The sequence below is a fragment of the Mchenga conophoros genome, linkage group LG20 (genome assembly GCF_057382185.1).
Source record: "Mchenga conophoros isolate Kocher_MC1m ecotype Shallow Benthic linkage group LG20, M_conophoros_male_GT1.1, whole genome shotgun sequence".
NCBI lineage: Eukaryota > Metazoa > Chordata > Actinopteri > Cichliformes > Cichlidae > Mchenga > Mchenga conophoros.
Window position 1 is genome coordinate 6,645,260 of NC_140545.1, and position 20,987 is coordinate 6,666,246.

At 40.5% G+C, this 20,987-nt stretch overlaps 3 protein-coding genes across 3 annotated transcripts; 2 read left to right on the forward strand and 1 right to left on the reverse strand.

The window, feature by feature from the left end:
* Positions 1-1,448: 1,448 nt before the first annotated feature.
* On the forward strand, positions 1,449-9,290 carry tmem51a (transmembrane protein 51a). Its single transcript, XM_085260752.1, has 3 exons — positions 1,449-1,607; positions 5,036-5,504; positions 5,967-9,290. Exons 2-3 carry the CDS (start codon positions 5,086-5,088, stop codon positions 6,373-6,375), a joined length of 828 nt encoding a protein of 275 aa, XP_085116878.1. The 5' UTR covers positions 1,449-1,607; positions 5,036-5,085; the 3' UTR covers positions 6,376-9,290.
* Positions 9,291-13,172: 3,882 nt separating this feature from the next.
* Positions 13,173-16,242, reverse strand: LOC146550235 (chymotrypsin-like elastase family member 2A). Its single transcript, XM_085259679.1, has 8 exons — positions 16,170-16,242; positions 15,941-16,029; positions 15,420-15,517; positions 15,191-15,313; positions 14,921-15,057; positions 14,147-14,292; positions 13,346-13,498; positions 13,173-13,254 (listed from the first exon to the last, which is right to left on the reverse strand). Exons 1-8 carry the CDS (start codon positions 16,204-16,206, stop codon positions 13,237-13,239), a joined length of 801 nt encoding a protein of 266 aa, XP_085115805.1. The 5' UTR covers positions 16,207-16,242; the 3' UTR covers positions 13,173-13,236.
* Positions 16,243-17,519: 1,277 nt separating this feature from the next.
* Positions 17,520-19,991, forward strand: LOC146550236 (chymotrypsin-like elastase family member 2A). The gene is made up of 8 exons (XM_085259668.1): positions 17,520-17,647; positions 17,769-17,857; positions 18,217-18,314; positions 18,475-18,597; positions 18,725-18,861; positions 19,231-19,376; positions 19,488-19,640; positions 19,903-19,991. Exons 1-8 carry the CDS (start codon positions 17,611-17,613, stop codon positions 19,918-19,920), a joined length of 801 nt encoding a protein of 266 aa, XP_085115794.1. The 5' UTR covers positions 17,520-17,610; the 3' UTR covers positions 19,921-19,991.
* Positions 19,992-20,987: the final 996 nt, after the last annotated feature.

Consider the following 20,987-nt stretch of genomic DNA (forward strand, 5'->3'; position numbering starts at 1 on the left):
TCTCTACCATCTTTAATGGTGTTTCATATTGGAAATTGGGGACCTCTCCATATACAGCACAGATGTTTCTGTACACTATCCCAGCTACTTGGCTGTGCCTATCAGTGTGTGTGATTCTGGGGCACCTTTGCACAGTCTGCAAATTGGGTCCCGTTGGCTTCTGTGTCTGTGGATTTGTGGCATGGGGCCTGTTCTTGTTCTGACATGATCAGACTTCTGTGTTGTCCTTTAAGCTGTCCTTTTCCAGCCATTTTTGATATCAGCCATTTCCTCTGTCTGTTGATGGTACATCCCATTCAGGTCCTCTGTTATAGTTCCCCTTCCTGTTCCTAATCACCATCTGTCTTCAGCTGCCCGAAGCATTCTTGGAACAGCTCATCTCAGGGGGAAATATTCCTGATGTATTTGTGAATTCTCCGTGCTTCATCTGGGATTATGGCTCACACTCACTAATCCACGCCCTCTCTCTTTCCATTGCTCATATAACCTCAGGGCATTTGAATTAGGGTGGAGCACTCTGTGCATTGTGAGAAGGTTTAGTGTCTTGACATTAGTGACATCTGTCTCCTCTTGTTTTTATCCCAGCTGACCACAGGAGGAGATAAATGATCTAATGACTGATATTGATGGCTAGATCTATCTATCTATCTATCTATCTATCTATCTATCTATCTATCTATCTATCTATCTATCTATCTATCTATCTATCTATCTATCTATCTATCTATCTATCTATCTATCTATCTATCTATCTATCTATCTATCTACCTACCTACCTACCTACCTACCTACCTACCTACCTACTGAAACTGCAAAATGCAATTTCATTTAAATGCTTCAACTCCAGGGACATTATGCGCATGAACGCTTATTATCACACTGCCATGTCTAACTGGGCAAGTCTGTTAAGAAAAAAATCAACCTAAACCTTGTACTGGACCCTGAAACTGTAAATGTCGTCATTAATTTTATTACCCATTAATTTTATTACTCTGGGCTGGGTTGAAAGCTTAGTTTTCTACCTTGTGTACGTATGTTTTTATCCATTTAGCTCTGATTGTGTGTTAGTAAATTACAACAAGGTGGTCTGTTGTTGTTGGCTTAACGCCTATCTGTTAAACTGAAATCAAATTGACTTCAGTATTAAATAGGTCTTTTGTCTTTTAAGTCATTAAGGACTTGTGCGAAGGCCAGATGTTTCCGGTTTATATTTTTGTGCATTTGCAAACAAATGTTTCCCATCGGCTTTATGTCGCAAGCAATAATAGATCATTAACTGTCAAAGTGTATATCCCGGCTTTTTGTACAGCAGATAAGTGGAGGGGACAGCGTGTGTGACAGTGAAGAACCACCCTGACTCCGTCTATTAACGCGCCGAGAGCGAAAGAGTTAATGAAACTGGAAGTCTAAGTGGCTGGAGCCCCCTCCTTCCGGCTTTCTCTGTGACCGGGCCCATCCTTCTCAGAGAAAACTTCCCGGTCGTTAACCGTTATTTGTCACCAAATTATGCCTCATAAAGTCGTGCCAGTGTCGACAGTGTGCGATAATAAACAGCGCAGCTCCCAAGTTCAGGCAGAACACGAAGAGGAGTCACTTAGGATGCAGAGGTGAGTGGAACGTCGTTAAAGTTGCTCGCTGAAGTGTTAGTATGTATCGCTGAATGTTACTAAAAGTTACACTGACGACTCATTATTTAATCATTTATTCTCAAAGGGTGTTTGTCCGAGGGTTTGAGTTTTCCTCATTACTTATCTCCCGGGTTCAAAGTAAGAAAGAGTCCCATTGTTGGCACGAACGCGGGCATTTTTCCCCCAGCTGTGAGTCATATTTAGTACAACTCACCCGAGTGCTGAAGTTATACTAGTAGCTTGAGTTAGTTTAGTTTAGAGTCGAGTTGACTTTTTTTTAGATTAGGTGACAATGACGACAACATCACTAGAAATATGTTGTGCCCGGGCCTGTGGAGGGATTGCTTTTCAAGTGGGCAGGCCTGTTAATGTGTTACTGCGTTGTTTGGTGAAATAAACCTGTTAGATTGGACTGTAACTACCCCTGAGCAAGTCAATAATATGTGACCTCACTTTGTACGTCTCAACTGCACAACTTTTTGAAAAGTAGGACGTGGTATCTGCGTTTGCAGCTGTCATGATGAGCTGGATTCACTCTCATGCCATGCATTCCTTAGAACGGGAATGGGGAGGAGGGGGGGGTCACTTTAGAGTGCAGCAGGTCTGGGCACGTTTACCAACCAGACAGACTGTTATTATTGTATCCATGGATGGATCCATAGTATGGGTATTTCGCGATGACATTCCTGAGTGGTTCGAGGTTATTTCTTTTGCGCTTTTGTCCTAATTTATTTACAGTCCCTAGTAGTCGTCCTGCACTTTCTAAAGCATGCAAAATAAAATCATGCAGCACATGTGCAAGTGTGCTTATTGGTCATGCTCACTGCGCTTCAGAGAATTATTTTAATTTGTAGGGCAGTGTTTGATTTAATGTTTGGTTATGGTTTTAAATATGAACACAAAACTGCTTATTTATTATAATTGAATTATTAAAAAGTAGGTTGACACAGAAACCCTGTATATTTCTTTGTAAATTACGGGATGATAATGTTGTACAGATTTATTTATTTATTTTTACAGGGGCTGTAATAATCTTTATCTGCCCATTTAAAGTGCTGAGTGTAGCTCCTTATGATGTGACTTTGTAGGGTTGCTCAATTAATCGAATTTTAATCACGATTACGATCTGGGCTTTCAACGATCATTAAAAATGACTGAGCCGATTATTAGCCCCTCCCTCATTTATCCGCGACACCTTAAAGGCCGGTCCGTGAAAATATTGTCGGGCATAAACCGGTCCGTGGCGCAAAAAAAGGGTGGAGACCGCTGATTAAGAGGACCCGAGGGAAGCTCGGAAAGCTATAGTTATTTGGAGAGGAGAGTGACTGCCGTTGGTTGAAAAGAGTTTAAAAAAAAAAAACTTCAGTGGTGTTGCACACTATTTTATATTATTTTTTTAAAGTCATTGTTAACCCTTTAAAGCCGGTCAGAGCAGCATGCTCCGTTTTGCGTAACTATTTTTAAATCCCTGTAGAACCTGAACCGTGTAAGCTAGCGCAATAATTTGTTTTGCATATGAAACCGGAGGAGTTGTACTTACATCTGATGCCATCAGCTTGTCCTCGGTCACGGTTTCGTTCCACATATAGCTTTGCAAAAATTGCATAAAAAGCGCTTGCAGGAACAAAAACATAATATTCCAGAAACACGCTTTGCCGTTCCTATCAGCTGTTCGTAACACTTCCCACAGTGAAATGATGCACATGCTGTTTTCTTTGCAAATTTGCATCATAGGATTGTTTTTTGTTTTTCCTGCAGTATATAAAAATTGCTGTATCTCCAAAATAAAACTATGAAGACACTCAAAATAAATTTCCTGTGGTGGGAAACTATTTTTTGCAACTTTATTGTATTTAAAGTTTTGAGGGATAAACCTCTTAAACTTCTCCAAGTAGAAATATATGTAAACAAAACAAAAGCGATTTTCAATTTTTTTTGTAGTTTATTGCACTTTTTTGCAATTTATGTAATTACTATGCACTTAATGCATACATATTATTAAAATATGGGCTATAACAGTTGTATTGATGTATAGCAACTTGAAATGCTCCCACAAATGGCACTACAGCATGTAAAAAAAATAAATAAAAATAATATAAGCTCTGGTGGACTTGGTTCTATAGTAGGTCTTAAAGGGTTAAATAAATATCGTCAAATAATCGTGATCTCAATTTCAGTGAAAATAATCGTGATTATCATTTTTGCCATAATCGAGCAGCCCTATGACTTTGTGAGTCTGCTGTAAATTTTATTTATTTTTTTCCATTCAGCACACCTACTGGAAGTGGCCTTGATGGAATCTTGCTTCAGTGAATTTTATGTTCTGTGGGTTTCTTTGAAAAATGGATGCATATAAAGAACAAATCTCTGGGCAGAAGTAACATGTTCGGTAATACCTTACGAAATGACGCTTATTTATTAAGGAGAGCTCTAACTATTGAGAGTTGAGTTAGGCTTCCTGCTACTAGAACTTATGGGAGTTTTGGAGGCTCGTAATTCATTCTCAGGAACACATTAACGGCGTGTTCAGAGCTGGTGAGGAACTTAATATGTCCAGAAATTATGATGATCAGCTCCTTTACATGTCAGATTTTTCTTTTTTAGGTCACTGCCAAATTTCCATTATATTCAACTATTTTGGCGTAAGGTGAGGCTATGAATTAAACCCTCACGATGCTGATCTCCTTACTATAAATGCATATATATATATTGTCATATATATAATAATTTCAGTTCAGGAGTGCAATCTATAACCTTATTACTTACTTGTGGGTCAACACTTTGATCTGAATTTGACCATCTCCCTAAATGAGGCTAACAGTTTTTAAAGCTGGAGTGCAAGCCTCTTGTTTAATCCATGCTGTCCCCCCCCTCCCATACTGTGTGCCACTATTGATTAGGAAAATGACCTCTTTGTAGCTGTGCAAAGGCCAAAGCAATCAGGACAAATAGCCCTGCCTAACTTTGCGTATCTCTGTCAGGCAGCTAATATGTGCAGTGCGCTGAATGCTGACGTGCCTCACATTTTATATCTCTCAAAGTATAAAATCCCTTTGAGTCTGGATACAATTTTAGGAAAGAAATTCTGTTTGTATTAGCTGCCTTTTCAGCACGACGGATCAAAAAGTGTGTGCAGGTTTTTTGTTTTTTTTTTGTTTTTTTTTTCTTCACACTTTACCTCTGCAAGACTCGGCTTTTAACTTTTGGAAAACATAGTCAATATCCTTTAGAGACTTCATCTACTGATGTTACTGAAACGCAACCTCACAGACAGCCACTTTTTAAAGAAACCATTTCCACATTAGAAACTTTAAATGTGTTTTTGTTTCTCTTCTGTTCTCTGACATATTCTATATCTCTCGGGATTTTCATTCTGTGTCCACCCCCTTGTATCTTTCTCTCTACAGTTTCTGACTTCGTCTGCAGCTGCTCTGACTGAAATCTAGGGACTGCCAAGATGCGTTCCACTGTGGGTGGACCACCAGACACTCTTGGCCACGAACAGGCTCGTAGCAGTAACAATAACAACAGCAACAACAACAACAACAACACCAGCGGCGAAATCAATGGAAACTCCGGTTCCCAGTATGCCCTGTGTGCTTTGGGGGTTGGGCTTGTCGCCCTTGGTATTGTGATGATTGTGTGGAGTGTGGTACCTGCAACACCACTTGGCAATAGCAGCAGCAGCGGCAACCCGGCAGGTGAAGGCAGGAAAAATAAGGCGTCTTCTGTGGCCTTCGTCTTGACGGGCTGCGGAGTGGCTATGCTCCTGCTGTCATTATGTCTGGGAATGAGAAACAAACGGAGGGAGCAACAACTCCGGGAGGCCCAGAACCACAGCGGAGCACGAGGAAGGGACCAGGAGCAAAGGGAAACGTGAGTTTCATGACTGACTAAATCACTTCTTGACTTCTTTTAAAAATTAGGGCTTTTTTTCCAAAATGACTTCTTCATTTTTTTGTGTCTATTAAGAGAATCTCAAATTCAGTTAATTGTATTCAGCACGCTCCCAGAGAGTTTTTTTTTTTTCCTTTTAACCTGAAAACATGTGAGAGAGATCTGCTTGTGGTTTTTATTGCCTGCTCAAGAATTTCTTTAAAGGCAGCAACATTTACTCTCACAGTAGCTGAAATTCTTTTTCAGCAGTGTAAATCTCAGGGTTAGACATCAGGGCAATCACTTTGTCAGCCCTGATATAAGCTGTATCATTTTCACTCATGTGAGTCAACGCTAGTGCAGGACTGGTCATTGTGTGACTATAATGTGTTTGTGCATTTAAATAGTATGTGTAATTAAAGTGTACCATTTCTATTCTTGCATTTCCATAAATGTTTACAGTGCTGAGCAGCAAGCCCAGCGTTACGCGGTGCCCACCTACGAGGAGGCGGTATGCAGTGGCCAGTACCCGGTCACTCAGAGCAGCCTTCGCCCGAGCGTCTCCCAGCTGCCTTCCTATGACGACCTGGTGCAAGTGGATGGTGTGCAGTACGAGAACGAGGGGTCAGAGGGCACAGTTAGCAGATCTCAGCCTGCCGTGGATTCGAGTGGTCCTCCTGCTGCTGCTGTTTCTGCATCAAACCATAGACCTGGGAAAAATAACCTTAAGCTTCTCCCTATCAGTATCCGCAGGATTAAATCGGAGAAGCTGCACATGAAAAACATTGATAACTCTCAGCCCACAGCTGGATTCAGTATTGAACCACTCACCCCCCCACCGCAGTATGAGGATAAAGTGCCGCCGCTTTAAGATGGAGCTGATAATGTTTGGAACGATTCGGTGGAATTTCGATCATCTTCTGTGGATTTTGATCAGCCTTTGCAAGCCAAGACCTGGAATATGACTTGTTGAAGAATGCGGCCAGCGGCATTAAAATACATTCTCTGTTCAACAGTAATCATCATGCCAAAGAAATCCAAAGCACTGAACGGGAGAAAACTTTGGATCTCTGAAGTGGATACAGGCAGTAAAGGACATACTTGTTGCATCCTTGCTTACTGTGACACATCTTTATCAGACTGTGCCACATTGGATTGAGGAAACTGCACATGCAGGGTTTTTTTGTTGTTGTTGTTTTTTTTTAATATTATTGTAGGTTTCTGTTAATAAATTACCTTTATGTTACTGGCCTCCACTGTACACTGACTGTATGGGTGAGTTGATGGTGAAAGAGCCTAAGACGTGCCTGAGAGGGGGGTGGGGTGAAGTTTTGAGAATTTAAATAGATATAGCTACCATTTAGGACTTGGAATCCTTAGGATTAGCACCGCCTGTAGTTTACCAATTGTAAGGTCCACAGCGCCTGTGTATTGTATGCACTTTGGTGGCTTGACCTGAATCAGGCTGCACGGAAACTCTCCCTCATTATCAATAGTATTGCTCCCACCCCCGGCCCTCGCGAGGTTAGGATCAAATGAATTTCGATGTGTCTTAATTGGCGTGTGTGTGAGGGTCTGCAGAGCTTTGTAGATCCAGTCTCTCTACATTTGTAATGATGGCTTCTGTTTTACTGGACTTTGATTTGGAGGGTTTCTTTTATGTCTCTGCCTCAAAAAGCTGAAACCTGGTACTGGGGGTTTCTTTACACATTTTAAAGTGAGGCATCTACTCAACGATACTCATTCGGAAGCTTTTCTACTGAACCAACATGAAACAAAGCTTTATTAGCGTCTGTCTGCTGCATTTCAAGCATCCCTTGTTGAATCTTTGGTTATGGTTCCACGGTAGTATGTTTATTTCTCGCAAAATAGAAATCCTAGTTTTCTCTTTTGAAAGGCTCCTTTGAAAGAAACTCTCTGCAGGTTTGCTCCACCCAAGGCAGGTGAAACAGGCTTGCTGAAGGATACTGTTTGATTTTTTTAAGTTGTCCAGGTTGTTTGTTCTTTGCTTTTTCTTTTACCAACTGTGAAATGGTCCAAAATCAGTGCATTGCTGGATTTTAGTATCATTTACTGAGTTATTGAACTGTATTAATCAGAATTTTGATTAGAAGAGGAACCATTTAAAAAAAGAAATAAATTAAAAAAATGTGCTTGTCTAACAACTTCTCAAACGTAACCAGTCATGTACAGTGCAGCTGGCATACAAGTTGGACTAAACTGTTTGCTAAGGTACAGCCATGGGTGTTTCAGGCGTAAACTGGCTAAATGTGTTTTAGGGAGAGGATGAGGATGGGAGGATGTCCGGTGACGGGGAAGAGCACAAGGCCCTGGTCCAATTTAACCCTTGGGAGGTCGTAATCGTTAAAACTCATGTTTACACTAAAGCAGCAGGATTTGCCGGCATTAAAGTCATGATTTGTTCAAGAGAAGAGACTTTCTAGGAAGAAGAAATTTTCCGGGAAACTCAAAGTTTCTCGTTTTATGGAGTCTTTTGGCAGTGGCAGCTAATTGCAAGTTTGCCCTTCAGCTGTATGCAGTAAAGTGCAGTTTAAACACCTTTCTACTCAGAACAGCACTTCCTAAAACATCTCATTCACATTGGTTGAACTCGATTCAGCTCTAGTGTTGCTCTTTTAACGTAGCATTGCAATGCTCTAACAGCAAACACAGTAGGGAGTGTTTGAGGCAAACTGATGGAACATGTGAATAGTTGAGAGCTTTCGCCTGTAGCCATGGTGAACGGCGAGTTGTGAAGGCAGCTGTGTAGTCTGCTTCTCTGGGCTTGTTTTTGTTCGCGTTCTACACGGAAACAGAAAGACTCTGTGACTGTGTGCAGCTGTGCCAACATAACACCAGCTATTCTCACTTGTTTGCTGATCGCAGCTCGACTCGTATACTTGCCTTCCCTTAAAAGTGTGCAGCAAAGGTGCCGAAATAGAAGACACGCCGATGCGTTGGGAATGGTTTGGTCAGCAGCTGTATAAACACTTTGATATCTTCTTCGTGACAGACAGCTGAAGCTTAATTGTATGACTTATTAATTGCATTAAGTGTTACTAATATTGTGAAGTTGCACAGCTCACTTTTTTTTTGTAAGGAAAGTGACATTTTCAATTAGACTCTTCATTATCCAGTTTTATATTGTTTCTGATAAATGCACAAGGATACCAACTGACTATACAGTATACTGCACAGCACAATTATCATGTCACTAGAGATCAGTTATTGCAATTCATCTACAGTTTTTTTTTTTTTTTTGTTTTTGTTTTTTTTAAACCACCTTCTGTGCTGCAGACATGAACACTGTACCTCATTTGCTAATGACCAATTAACTACATAACTGATTTTTATACTTGTATATAGATGAGTTCCTGGAAAAAAATGTTGTCAGTTTCATTTATTGCATTTTCTTTCTTTCTTTTTTCTTTTTTTTTTTTTTTATTGCTTGATTGTTTGTTTTTTTTGTTTTTTATTGTAGATACACTGTGAAACCATGCATTTCTGATAATTTGTATTTTTTTGTTTTTGTTTAGTTTTTTGATAATGAGTTTTTTCTGAAGACTGAACAAATTTATCACATTAATATTTTATAAAAAAAAAATAAAATTGTTTGTTAATTGGTGTTCTGTAACTATGTCTTTGTGCATTTATGCTGACCGACATAATCTGTTGAATACATAACATTCCTATTTTCTCCCTTATACACTCACGGCACTGCATACACATCAGTTGCTTGTTCATACATATATTTAATCAGCCAGTGGCATGGTAGCAGTTGTGCATAGTCAAGACAACCTGCTGGAGTTCAAACTGAACATCAGAATGGGAAAGAAACTTGATTTAAGTGACTTGAACGTGGCATGGCTGCTGGTGCCAGATGGGCTGGTCCGAGTATTTCAGAAACTGCTGATCTACTGGAATTTTCCCACAGAGTCATCTCTGAGGTTTACCGAGAATTGTCTGAAAGAGAGAAAATATCCAGTGAGCGGCAACGAGGTCAGAGGAGAATGGCCAGACTGCTTCAAGCTTATAGAAAGGGAACAGAGTATTCAGAGAGAATCTCTGCACATTAAACCTTACACAGAGAGACACTCCTACCAGCTAAGAACAGGAATCTGAGGCTTCAAATTGCAAAGACTCACCAAAATTGGAGAATAGAAGATTGGAAGACAGTGTTTGATCTGACATTTAGATGATGGTGTCAGAATCTGCTGTGCACAAAATGAAATCAAGGATCGATTGTGTTTCATATATAGGTTCAGGCTGCTGGTGGTGTAATGGTGTGGCGGATATTATGGTGGGAAACTGACGTTCTTAGTACCAACTAAGCATCATTACCGTAAATGCCAAAGATTACCTGACCACGTCCATTCCTTTATGAACACAGTGTATCCATCTTCTGATGGGTGCTTACTGGAGGATAACACATGTCACAAAGCTCAGATCATCTCGAACATGACATGAATTCATTGTACTCGTATAGCCTCCACAGACACCAGATAAAGTACCTTTGACATGCGGTGGAATGACAGATGTGCAGCCAACAAATCTGCAGCACTGTGACACTAACATGCTAAATATGGACCAAAGTCTCTGAGGAATGTTTCCAGCACCTTGTTGAATCTATGCCATGAAGAATAATGGAAGTTCTGAAGGCGAAAGGAGGTCCAAACTGGCACTAGCAAGATGTAATTATGTTGCCAAATTTCAAGGACACGATTATATATTTGACAGTTATTCTGACACACAATGGTTTAATTTTACTGACAAAAACCACACTAAGTCATTCTTAATACTGAAAAACCTAATCAAGAGTACTCGTGAGTTTAGTTTAGCATGAAACACCCTTCCTGGATTTGTGAGGCAGTGCTTTTGTCAGCTCAGTGTCGCATTGTTAATGTGTGTAAAGTAATCACAATAGGAAGCTGTTCATCATGTTGTTGATGTAGTTGTCGTATGGTTGAAGCTCACTTGGCTAAAGGGAGCTGGCTTCTAAAAGACACTGTAGCCCTCGCCAGAGCCAAAGTTCACCACAGCATGGAGAACCTGCAGCTGCAGGGAGAACAAGATTAACTCAAGAATCAAGAATCAAGGCTTTGTCTGAGGGGGCTTCTATGTTTTTGACTGATAAGAGCAATGCAAGCAACCCTTTCATTCAGATATCACAATTTGTGCTAGAGGCATCAAACTGAGCAAGCGTAGGTACAATCACAATGATATACAAAAATCTTTACTTATAACAAATCAAGCATGCCCGTCTTTCATAAACAACACCCCACAAAGCACGTGCTGGATTTCTAAGTCATAAATAGTCTTCTTTTAAAGGTGCTTTTTGTGATCACACTTTGCAAAATGTAACTAAAATGTTCACTATCAGGTGGCAGTGATTAACCAGAACATTTTAGTGTATTATTATTAATATTTTTATTATTCTTATTATTTTGGATGTGCAGTCTAGTTGTAAAAAACATGAAAATGCTTTATTTGAGCTGAGATCCAGGTTGTTGAAATTGCTAGCATTATCACTTTAGTGCAAAATGGTCCTGGGTTCAAATTTTCTTTTTCGGCTGGAGCTTGTTTCTTTTGTTAGGTTAAATGGTACTTCTAAATCAATTGTAGCTGTGCCACATAATGAGCTTTGTGGCAAGTGGATAGTCCTAGAGTCATTGAATTAACAATTAGACAATTAGGTTGTGTTTGCTGCTGTTTTACTTCTGTCTTATCGTTTCTTTTCTTTACAGCAGAGTGCAGTTTCTTTCTGGGGGGTTGTGTTGGTGGTGATGATGGCTGCTTTCCAGATGCACTGGCATGTCTTCCAGTTTGGACTCAGGGCAGGCTGCTTGCCACACTGGTTTGCTACCCCACCTTGTGGCACAAGGCTGAACTGCTCAGCCTTCTAACTTCATATCTTTTTAGCACAGCACATAGACATATGGGGACATAAGTCACTGCACTTCTTCCTTTGCCTTTGTGCTGATAGTTTTAATTGAGTATGAAATATTTGGGGCTTAATATGTTTTTAAGAAAAGAGAAAACTGCAATTAAACTGATGGTGACTGCACTTGCGTGGGGTTAATGCATGGTTGTTTGGGTGGCTAAACAATTTTAATTGGCTATCAAACTTATATCTTTGAGATCTCGTCCTTTTAGTAAGCTATTTTCTGACTGCATATTCTCTTTTTTGTGAAGTTCAGACTTTACTGCATGCTGCTGGTGACAAACATCCTTGCTGATGCTAGAGAAGCTATCCTGTTAATGTGCTCAGCAGCCCTGACAACTAACAGAAAAATCTAAACTTGTCGTATTTTGTTCATGGTGGAGTACTGGCACTGGCACAGTACTTTAATTTGGCTCATAAATCAGTGCTAAAAGCCCATGCTGAACAGTTAAAGCTGCCACAGATAGAAAATTTAACGATTTGTTTATTGAAACACCTAATATACATATTTTCCATAATAAATACACCCACATTTTCCACTTTATGCTTGAGAGCTTTTAAAAAAACGTGTTTTATTGTAGTTTTAGTTACACGGCCAGCTTTCATCTGATTTTGATTTGAACTTGCAGTGTGCTGTCCAAAGGAACAAGAGAGGGGACATGAGAGTCCATGGATTTGGCTAAAGTGTCCACTACTGTCTGGCTGGAGTGAGAGCTTAGGTAAGGCATCATATTTTATACCTGTAGTAATAAATGAATAACATGTATAAGTCATGCTGTTCTCTGTGAGGCCACCTCAAGCAGAGGTCGGAAACCACAGCACTCAACTGAGACAGGGTTAGCGATAGGGTTAGCTGTGTTTCCTGGTACTGTCTGATTATTTTCAGTAAATACACTCTTAGAAAGGGTGTTTGAATATGACGGCAGTTTAAGACATGACTCATGTTCTGACTTTTTATAGTTCTGGGTCTTGATTAATTATTAAACATCTTAGTCCAGCCTGTGCCATGACACAATGTTTATTTCGTTTATGTGTGATCACGAATGACCCGGGAGATTAATAATTAGCTGCCTGCTTCACGTTACAGAGATCTGTAGGGTCCATCCAAGTGATGACGAAACTTCTTCAGTCTCAGCTGACCACAGGTTTATCCAATCTTATAAACAGCATATTTGCATAATGACAGAAACTAGCAGCACTGAAGGAACTGGGCTGGGAGGTCAGTTCCTTGATCATTAATATCAAAACCTGCAGTCAGCTGAGACTGAAGAAGTCATTTGGATGAGTGACAAAACGTTTCTCCCACTGAAAACACTACATCCAGATGAACAGAATCAACTGTTGTGTATACTTTGTCTTGTGCTTAAAACGGTCTTACACTCAGACTGTATGCATGCAACTTCCCTCTTGTTTCCTAGGAAACTGGGTCAGCAATGCAGAAAGTCAAACAAATACTGGAAACTTGAGTACAGGACAAGTGGTTGTTGATAAGAAGTTCCCATCGGTGTTCTAGGGCACTGAAAAGTGGAAACTATTTTACTACCCAAGTATCACTGATCAAACATAATAGCTGAAGTATTTTTCAGAATAAAACAAATATGAATATGCAGACTCCTTCAGCAAGGTTCTGTTATACTTTACTGCTATTTCTATTTTTAGAAAACTGCTAAAATTACAATAAAGCAGAGATGGTAGAACAAAAAATTATGCAACTTTTCAAAACAAAATTGTGGGTATATATTCTTTATTTCAGAATTTGCAAAGTGTTTTTCATCCCACAAAGCTGTTCTCTCAATAGGCCACCATTTTCTGTGAAAGAGATAATAGAGAAATGTTAGACTTAAAGTAAAATAATGGTATTAGCAGCATTGAAATTATGCACAAACGTATGGACACTTACAGAGCTGATCCAGTCGATGTAAGAGCTGACTCGGGTAAAGACAGTGGGCTTCTTGGCGTAGTTGCAGCTGAGCCCAGAGCCAAAGCTGACAATACCGTGAACCTCCCAGACTCCAGCAGCGTTCATACAGTTCAGAGGACCACCAGAGTCTCCCTGAGTCAGGTGGGAGAATCAAAGTGATCAGTGTGCGAATTCCACATTCAGCAGTTATTTCTTAGACTAGCCCACAATTTTCTGATTGCTTATCACACATTACAGAGATTCTTTTACATTTTATGTTGCTCACAAAAATGCAGCTTAGTAGAGATGGTTGTGACATCATTGGGAATAATATAATACAATTTTTGAACATTAATCTAATTTTCTTTTCCTTAAAATTAATAAAAAAGTAATTACTTTATAATAACACCTTGTTTTGTGTCGCTGGCTTTTGCAGAACCCACAGTTAATTCATTTTAATGCAAAGGCAAAATGGCCAGTATTCATATTTGAGAATCTTTGACTAGTAAATATGATAGCTTTGCTTAAAAATGAATGAGAGTTGCACTTGCTAGTCACTAGCTTTTATTTGTGGCTAAATGTTGTGCCCAGTGAGAAGATTGGATGGAAGAATAAATACAAAAAATATGTGTCCCTTCATTCACAGCATGTGGAAACGTGTGACTGAGTTAATTCCACAATCTGTGTGGCACACTCTGAACTTTTAGGAAAGTTGAGTTTAACTGAAGTTAGCTGATGTGTGAAAGTGTGACTCTTACAGTGTTACTTTATGCGATTAGAAAATCATTATTTTAGACTCACATTGCAGCCAGCCACAACTCCGTCTCCACCCGCACAGACCATGGTTTCCTTCACCTGAGAACCCCACCAGTCAGGCTGACTGCAAGTTGGGTAGTCCACCACTGGCAGGAGAGCCTGCTGCAGGATGTCAGCAATGGGACCACCGGCTGTGTGGACAAAAAAGACGTAGTTCATCTCAGACCAAAATCTCAAACAAAAGAATCCAGGGGCCAAAGGGCGGAACTCAGTTCTATTTAATACTGTCGGGGCCCTCCACAACAGTTCCAGTTTTTCATGTGGCCCCTTGTAAAAAATTAATTGCTCATCCCTGTTTAATTGTAAAATAGTTATGATGGATTAGTCTACAGAATGATCCTGAAAGGATTTTTGACTCTTCTTTGACTGGGTTCCCTTGTGACCTAGTGGTTAAGACACCAAGTATGCCCTTACTTACATTCCCCACTGTGCTATCCAAATTAATAACAGAAATATGATTCTTTATTCCAGAAAAACGAAGCACTAAACAACCAAAAATGCATCATGTTAGTTAGTAAAAGTATGTGTGTATAGATTTAATTTAAAAAGTAAAAACATGCTAAGATGATACTGTATACTAGGAACTGACTAAGAAAAATCAACTTATCAAAAACATCCGTATAGTCTTCCCTTCGAGGGGGAAAAAAAGAGAAAGAGACAGTTTACATAACAAGTTGTGTCACGAAATGATTATTTGAGAAGTTTTGAAGGGATGGATAGAATTAAAGAAAGCTTCTCTTAAAAAAAAAGGGCACTCACTGAACAGGCGTCCCCACCCAGTGATGTAGCAGGATTCATTATTGGGGAGCACAAATTCGGCCTCGGGAAGACAAGAAGCCATGACGGTATCAGAGAAGTTAACGGAGGACTCGAGCTTGATCAGGGCGATGTCATTACTGGGCAAGAAATGATTAAACATTGTATTTAACCAAATACTCAGCCCACAATTATAAATGCACATAACGCACATGATCTTTTTGATATTCAAGTCTCACAGGTAAATTCTTAGTAGTAGCAGTAAAATGTTACCGAATAAAAAAGGAGTTCCAGTCCTCATGCACAATGATGTTAGAGGTGCCGACGAACACAGAGCCATTCTCTGTCTCTAACAGGTTGTGCTTTCCCAGTGCCACTCTGTACTCCCTGCTGGAGCTGCAAGGTGACAGAACAGATTATAATGCTGATATGTGTAAGCAAAAAATTTGTTTCTGTGATCGTTAGTAATTCCATGCATGATTAAAACCCTTGGTTCTTATACCTGATACAGTGTGCAGCAGTGAGGACCCACTGGTCAGAGATCAGAGTGCCTCCACAGGTGTGTCTCCACTCACCCGCGCTGTTGTACTGCAGGGAAACCTAAAACATACATAAGAGTACAGTGAATTACCTCTTTGCTATGTTTGAGCTTGATTTTGTGCTTTATGAGAGTGCTGCTTGTTACGCTGGTTGCAGTCTGTTCGCCCTTGTGGGAGTTTGCAAAGTGTTTGTTGTTACTTGGTCATTTCTCTGGATAATCTAAAATCTGTAATCTAAAAACCCAAACTGTAGCAGCATTTCAGTTTTTTAAAAACCATATCCTCCTATGTCTTTTCATTTACTGTACTGTAACCACTGTAAACCTTTTTTTAAAGATCCTCCAATAATGCTTCAAATTGCCTCAATAACTTTTCATACCAGTCTTTACCAGTCTAGCAGTAAATAAAGTCTGCCTATCTTTAACAGAATACATTTTATGTTGATGATATTCAGATTTTTCTGAATAAAGTTTTGAGTGTTTACCTGCCAGGGCCAGCTGTGAGGCCTGACATCATGTCCTCCAACCACCCGCGACACCACAGGGGGGAAGGTAGGCAGCCCACACCCGTAGGCTGAGGGGACATATGAGACAAAGATTTAAAAAAAAAAAAAGCACATTGTTTACCTGCATGAAATTTTGTAGAAAATACCCACTGAAGAGACAGCTGGATAAAAACAGATTTTTGTGTGCAGTGTTTGAAAAGCTCCTTACCTCCTGCGACAAACAGAGCAAGCACCAGAAACTTCATCTTGGCTGTATCTCCACAGATTCCATTCAACCTGTGACATTTTTATACCTTTCACACTGTTACGCAACAGAAATCCTTGGAAACTGAGCCTCTGACAAGCCTTGATGCTTGGGTGGAGCTAAGTGAACGGGACAAAGTATTTTGGAGTTCAGTATTTTTTATGTTTTTTTTTTTAAACGTATCAGTGGAATTGAGGGTTTTTAACTTTATCACCACATGCTGCAGTTCACACAAAGACACAAAGAACCTGACTGCATATTTACTGCAACGCCCCCTATTCTGATTTCCTTTGAAATGCTGCACTCTCATGTAGGTGGAGGAAGAAAAACAAAACACAATGACACAGCTGTCTAATGAACTAATACATTATTATTAGTATAGCACTGACATACTACCTCCCTTGTAAATGTTCAGTTAGTTTTTGGACAGTGACACAGAATTTGCACTTGTGCCTCTGATCGGTATTGGAATATTTGGCTGAAACTGAGCAGCGAGTATAACCCTGTACAACTGTGAATTCTGTGGTTTTTCAGGGCTTTTGATGTTGCTGAGCTGGCCAGGACATTCGTTCTTTTGAAGAATATAATAGATTGTTGATTTGGCCACTTCCAAAGTTTTTGCTGTCCTTCTGATGGGCTTATTTTGGCTTTTCAGCCTCATCCTGAGCTCCTTTACTTACACTTACATCTCTCTGGACAACATATTGAAGGTTATAGTAAATCGCAACCATAATGCAGGTTGAATAATTAAAGTGTACTCCAGAACTTTTATCTGGTGAATTTGCCAAAAAATAGTGAGGGCAAAAAAAGCCTAGTTTCACCACGAAACTGCTTATCAGTGAATTATCCAATTACTTTTGACCTGCTGTGAATGGGGCACCATGTATAAACATGTCTACAATATTTTTGTAAAACCCTTGACTTGTCAATCATTATATAATATTATAGATATTTAAGCAAGAGTTTCAACTAGGAAATTGCTTGCACAGTTTATATTATTCTATTTGGTCCCATTTGGCATGGTTTAGATGTGGAGCTAGTGCTATTCCAGTAGTTATGGGCAGAATTTATGGACCTAAGTGTGAAAATGGAAAATAAATTTTTTCTTTGATGTTAAAATACAGGACTGACTTGTTTAATACCCAAGCTTCAGACTCTCTTGTATGAAATATAAAAGGCGTGACCAATTCAGCAGGCATCTGCATGGTTCACACAGAGGTAGAGACGGGGAGATAAGGTTTATTTGGGGATATCTGTGGTTACTTATCTCCAAGGTTGATTTGTTTTTCCTACCAAAATTTCACTTGCTGTGCTGACGGAAATGTTGCAACATGCGATTTCTGCCTGCTGACTCACTATATAAGGGATAGCAGGTGACTCTAAACTTCTACTGAAGAGAGTCACAATGATGTTCATTTTCTTGGCTTTGTTTGTCGTCGGCGGTAAGCAAATACGTCTTTGACGATTATGTTATGTGTTGGCAAATAAATGTGAACATGCTGTAATACTTCTGATTCTCGTGGAGCATCAGAAATCATCCTACTTTCCACTGTTTCCTCTTAGCCTACGGGTGCGGCACCCCCACCTATCCCCCCATTCTCACCAGAGTGGTTGGTGGAGAAGATGTCCGTCCACACAGCTGGCCCTGGCAGGTATACATACACCTGGGGCGATCGTGGCTCAAGAGTTGGGAGTTCGTCTTGTAATCGGAAGGTTGCCGGTTCGAGCCCCGGCTTGGACAGTCTCGGTCGTTGTGTCCTTGGGCAAGACACTTCACCCGTTGCCTACTGGTGGTGGTCAGAGGGCCTGGTGGCGCCAGTGTCCGGCAGCCTCGCCTCTGTCAGTGCGCCCCAGGGTGGCTGTGGCTATAATGTAGCTTGCCATCACCAGTGTGTGTGTGACAGGTTGTGTAAAGCGCTTTAGGGTCCTCAGGGACTAGAAAAGCATTATACAAATACAGGCCATTTACCGTTAAAACTCATTGTGCCGTGCTGTTATTTGTTGTCCTCAGATCTCTCTGCAGTACAAGAGTGGCAACAACTTCTATCACACCTGTGGTGGTACTCTGATCTCCAACGAGTGGGTCCTCACTGCTGCTCACTGCATTGGGTATGGAAAAGAAAAAAGGAAGATGTCTAAAATGGAGTGCACACATATGGCACAGAACCAGGCATACTGTAGAGATCGTAGGGTGTTATATATTGCCATATATAACTTATATATCAAAAATGCATAACTTTTCTTATTGTTTTTGTGTTTGGCCAAGCAGCAGTTACACCTACAGAGTTTACCTGGGAAAACACAGTCTGGACACCGCCAATGAGTCTGGCTCCATCGCCATCAGCCCTTCTGTTATTGTTGTCCATCCTAACTGGGACTCTTACAACATTCGGTGGGCCATTTAGCCCACAGTACACTGTTGTGGGCTGGAAACTATGTTATTATGTTTCAAATACTTAATTCATGCTATCGCTGCTTGTTAGCACTCTCTAAGTATGACATTTCTATCCACACCCTAGCAATGACATTGCCCTGATCAAACTGTCATCACCTGTTCAAAACACTAACGCCATCTCGCCTGCCTGTCTTCCTACCTCTGGTGAGACCCTGCCTAATGGTGCTCCCTGCTATGTCACTGGCTGGGGACGTCTGTGGAGTAAGTTCTATTATAGTAACTATATAAAAGTTCAACTAACTATAAAGGCTGCTCACATAAAGCTCCAAAGCCCCGTCTTCAGGGTTTTATAAGTTTTAATATGTTTTCCTGTGGATAATTTTCTCTTGTGAGTTGCTTCTTGTCACTGGCTTACAGTGACAAAAATTCCCCAAAATACACATTTTAAAGTATCACAAAAGACCTCTTGCATCATATAATCAAAATAGTTTGGATTTTTATGCAGTTTTTAAATCTGCAGCTAAATCAAAACTGTGTCTTGTCAACGTAGTTCTCAAACTGTGCTGGCCATGAATCTGGCGATCTTGACTCTAGCCCTGAATCTGAATGCGTTGTCTTTCTCCTCTAAAGCTGGAGGCCCTATTGCTGACATCATGCAGCAGGCTCTTCTTCCTGTTGTTGATTACAGCACCTGTTCCAGGTCTGACTGGTGGGGCAATCTGGTCACCACAAACATGATCTGTGCTGGTGGAGATGGTGTTGTGTCTAGCTGCAACGTGAGTCAAATTTTGTTTATTTCACCAACTTTGAAGTATTTGTCGCTGTTTAAATCAGAAAATATGTCCTAGCCTCAAGAGCATCTTTCTATGACCACATTTGCCTTTTAGGGAGACTCTGGCGGTCCCCTGAACTGCCAGAATCCTGATGGCTCCTGGGATGTCCATGGAATTGTGAGCTTTGGCTCAAGTGCAGGCTGTAACTACTACAAGAAGCCCTCTGTCTTCACCAAGGTCAGCGCCTACACATCCTGGATCAACAATGTAAGTATAAAAAACTTTTGTTCAAAATATCTCACAGTACACAAGATACTTTTTTAAAAGACAAAACTACAACAGAAAGATGATCTGTCACTTGTTTGCGCTAATTATTACACAAATTATAAAATGTTCCATACTCCGATCTTAATTTTAATTTGACCTTCAACTGCGCAGTAGCTACGAACATGGAAACTGATCCATGTCTTTTTCAGGAGCAATTTTAAACATCCTCTTAACGCTTTTTCTTTTCTTTTCTTTTGTCCAGGTCATGACCTCATACTAAGCTATGGACGGGCTTTTGTCAAACTTAGCAGGTAGATAAGTGATCAAATAAAAAAAACATACAGTGGATAATCCAGAGTCCTGTGTGGTTTCTTGGTCATGCAATGAGGAAACAGCTTAAACTAAACATTTATTAAGCATGTGAACACAACTTCCTATGTCATTTTGTTCAAGCAAGACAATTTTCACATTTAGTCATGGATTTTATTGTAATGACTACAAGATAGCCCTGCCAATTAATAACCACATGCTAAAGAATGGAACATAATCACCACAAACATCAATAATTGAATCTCCATCCTGTAGTGGAAAATGTGCAAAAAACAGAACTGTTATGAGCAGGGTGTGGAAAAATAACCACAAAGCAAAAATACATTATGGAGAGCAAGAAAAGCAAAATTCTTTACATGCCAAAGGGAAATGCACACAAGCTGCAGGCTGGGAAAACAGGCCAGTCGTTCTTGGGAACAGTCTTTTCCTCCAGGCTTCATTTTTATTAAATAGCTGCTTGTGCTGCAGGATGAGAGCATCCATCTGTTTTCGTGACACCATGTTGCAGTCATCTGAAACACCCCTGAAGACAAAACAAACCATAATTTTCCTTACTCCGAAACCAGAAGCCACATCGACACACGAATAGAATACATAATTTCCATAGAAGTTATCCGAATGGTTTCAGGTGGAACTGTGACAGCAAAACTTCCCAGAATTTCCGCTTTCCGCCACTACCTGGTTTACCTTGTAATCAGAAGGTTGCCGGTTCGAGCCCCGGCTACGACAGTCTCGTCCCTGAGTGGAGGAAAATCGCTACCTTATTGTGGTGGAGGGGTTTGTGTGTCCCAGGGATCCCAGGGGCTATGTTGTCTGGGCGCTTTTGCCCCCTGGTAGGGTCTCCCATGGCAAATTGGTCCTGGGTGAGGGACCAGACAAAGAGCGATTCAGAAGACCCCTATGAAAAGACCATCGAGGGAACAGTTCACACTGCCTGGGATAGGGTTTATCGGGGCCCTGCCCAGGAGCCAGGCCCGGGGAGGGTGCCCGAGGGCGAGCATCTGGTGGCCGGGCCTT